We start from the raw sequence: 3,143 nt of genomic DNA on the forward strand, positions 1-3,143 counted from the left end.
TTCTTCAGAGAAAGGCAGACGCAGAGGCCTGTCAGTGTCTGTTGTATTTCATTACCTCTCTGCTTAAACCDCGACTCCGAGCTGAAGCAGAAACGATACGTTCAATGTTTTCCGTCATCTGACAAGTAGCAAGTCTACTCCACTTTATTCACCAAAAACGTTTTTTTTATTCACCAAAAACTGTTCTGTAATCTGGAACGTTCGCTACGTTGAGCTCCAGTTAGCCGCCTTATCTCACTGCACGAGAGGCAACTGCSTCATGCGTCACGGGCAAAAGGTCAAAGGTAACAAGGTGACCAGAGGGCTTATTATGTTGTACAAAAAAGAAACAAAATAGCAAAGACTTTTAGCACATGTTTTTATGTGTCAGAAGAGGGCTTAGGAAATAATAATACAAAAAATAAATAAATAAATGAAATAAAAAATTTGACCAAAAGGGTACTTGGGGGCAAGGAGCAAAAAGGGCAGGTGCTCAAGCACCCCCAGCGCCCCCTCTGCACGTGCCTGAGGATAAGTCCTTTATTGCGACATTGTTTTGCTAACTTATCTTCCACCGGAAATTTTAGAGGTTTGAATGCGCTCTGCTTATTGCAGCTCTTGATGCCGTGTAGTGCGGAACCTACCGTGGACACCGGGGAGCCCCCAAGAGCAATTTATTTCTTAATCTTTCTTTTTGTCCATATAAGAAAGACTTCTACATGCATTATCAAATATATATTATTGTAAAAATAATCACAACTTTATAATTAATTTGTATGTTTTTATTAATATAATCACATAAAAATCTGGGGCCCTAAGCGGCTTAGCGCTTAGTTCGCTTGTGTCCTTGGACCTAAAGAGGCATAATCTAGAGCAGAGGTGTCCAAAGTCGGTCCTCGAGGTCTGGCATCCTGCATGTTTTAGTTCTCTCCCTGGTGGTAGTAACAACCTCCTCAGCAAGTCAATGTTCTCCTTAGACCTCTAATGAGCCGTCATTTGATGCAGGTGCGCTAAACCAGGGAGAGAACTAAAAATGCAGGTATGCCGGCCCTCAAGGACTGATTTTGAACACCCGTGATCTAGAATCAATGTACAACTTCAGTTATTACAACTAAAACCAGCGAGTAACCCCAAAACCTGGGAGTAGTGATGAACTCTGACCTGAACCTTCAGAGTCACATAAAGACAGTTACAAAGTCGGCTATCTAACACCTGAAGAACATTTTCAGGATTGAAGGATTAATGTCTGAGCAAGATCTAGTGATCTAGATCTTCTCAATTCCAGTCCTCAGGCCCTCCTGCTCCGCATGTTTTAGATGTGCCTCTATACCAGAACAGCTTATTCAAATGATCGCATGACGTCTTCTGCAGCCACCAACTACTGCAGAAGCCTGTTAATCACCCAAAGATTCAATCCAGGTGTGTTGCAGAAGGGAAACACCTACAACATGCAGGGCAGGGGGGCCTGAGGACAGAAATCGAGAAACACTGATCTAGAGAAACTCATACATGCATTTATCTTTGCTCCAATTTTAAAGTCCTTACACTGTGAGAACTGTCTTTAAAACACTGCTGTTTATAAATCACTGAACGACTTAGCACTAAAATACTTTAAGGATCTGCTGTTGTTGTGTCAACCAGGATCAGGTCTGCTCTTCAGGATTGGATTTAGGCACCGCTGCAATACATAATCATCTACAGCCTACTTTATAAATATGACTCGTGCAAATAATTAATATGTGATGTATTTACACTAAGCTAAAATAACATGTATGACAAATATTTTATTGGACTGATAAGCAGAAGCAGAAATCAGGATAATTATCTTAATTCTAATCCAAACCTTCTTTACAGGAACAAACATTACAAACAACAATGAGTTGAGGATCGTGATGGTGGGGAAGACTGGGATTGGGAAGAGCGCTACTGGAAACACTATTCTGGGTCGAGAGTGCTTTGAATCCAAATGCAGCGCCAAATCCCTGACTGTTGACTGCTCCAAAGGCTCCAGTAATGTGGATGGACAGCAGGTTGCTGTCATTGATACTCCAGGTCTGTTTGACACCAGGTGTGGAGAAGATAAAACAAAAAAAGATCTGAGTCAGTGCGTCTTTTATGCTGCTCCTGGACCCCACATCTTCCTGGTGGTTGTTCCAGTCGGCAGATTCACAGAAGAAGAAAAACAATCGGTGCAAAAGATTCAAGAACTCTTTGGAGAGGCAGCAGACAGATACAGCATGGTTCTGTTTACCCGTGGAGATGAGCTTGATTCCACCATTGAAGATTATTTGTGTAAAAGCCCAGAGCTGCAGGATCTGGTGTCCAAGTGTAATGACCAGTATCATGTCTTCAACAATAAGATGAAGGATAAGAAACCTCAGGTCACTGAGCTGCTGAAGAAGATCAGAACCATTGTTGACAAGAATGGAGGAAGTCACTACACCAATGAGATGTTCCAAGAGGCTGAGAGGAAAATCGAAGAGAAGAAACAAAGAATCCTGAAGGAGAAAGAAGAAGAAATACGTAAAGAGAAAGAAGAACTGGAGAGAAAAATAAAAGAAAAGTATGAGAAAGAGATTCAGAAATTGATTGAGCTACTCCAGCATTTCCAGATTGAGAGAGAGACAGAGAGAAAGGAGAGAATGACAGAGAGAGAGGCAGAGAGAAAGGAGAGAGTGGCAGAGAGAGAGGCAGAGAGAAAGGAGAGAATGACAGAAAGAGAGGCAGAGAGAAAGGAGAGAGAGGCAGAGAGAAAGGAGAGAATGGAAGAGAGGATGTGGAAGAATGATAAGAGAGAGAAGGAGCTTGAAACCCTGAAAAAAGAACTGAAGGAAAAGCAGAAGAGAGAAATTCAAGCAGAGAAAGCCAGGCTGCAGTCAAACTATGAATCTGAAGCCAGAGAAAAAGCTGAACAAAATAATAGTTCACATTGTTCAGTTTGTTAAACCACTTTAAAAATTGTAAAAATTGTAAATTTGCAGTTCTTACAAACATCAAAATGACTGCAAAGGAAAAAAAATGAAAACACAAATACCAACTGGACATTTAAAAACTTGAAGTATAAATGAAGGAGAACAGAAAATGTCAAATCAAATTATTTTTTATTCATCAAAATTAAGTAGAACTCTTCACACAGAATTAACACCACATTATTACATTAAAGG

At 40.7% G+C, this 3,143-nt stretch overlaps 1 protein-coding gene across 1 annotated transcript; it reads left to right on the plus strand.

Annotated features, from left to right (window-relative positions):
- Nucleotides 1-1,782: 1,782 nt before the first annotated feature.
- LOC103461314 (GTPase IMAP family member 4-like) lies at nt 1,783-2,924 on the plus strand (the record flags this gene model as incomplete). The annotated part of the gene is made up of 1 exon (XM_008403626.2): nt 1,783-2,924. A coding segment is annotated over one exon (1,142 nt), but the record flags the coding sequence as incomplete, so codon positions are not given.
- Nucleotides 2,925-3,143: the final 219 nt, after the last annotated feature.

Source organism: Poecilia reticulata, unplaced genomic scaffold, assembly GCF_000633615.1.
Source record: "Poecilia reticulata strain Guanapo unplaced genomic scaffold, Guppy_female_1.0+MT scaffold_1036, whole genome shotgun sequence".
NCBI classification, from domain to species: domain Eukaryota; kingdom Metazoa; phylum Chordata; class Actinopteri; order Cyprinodontiformes; family Poeciliidae; genus Poecilia; species Poecilia reticulata.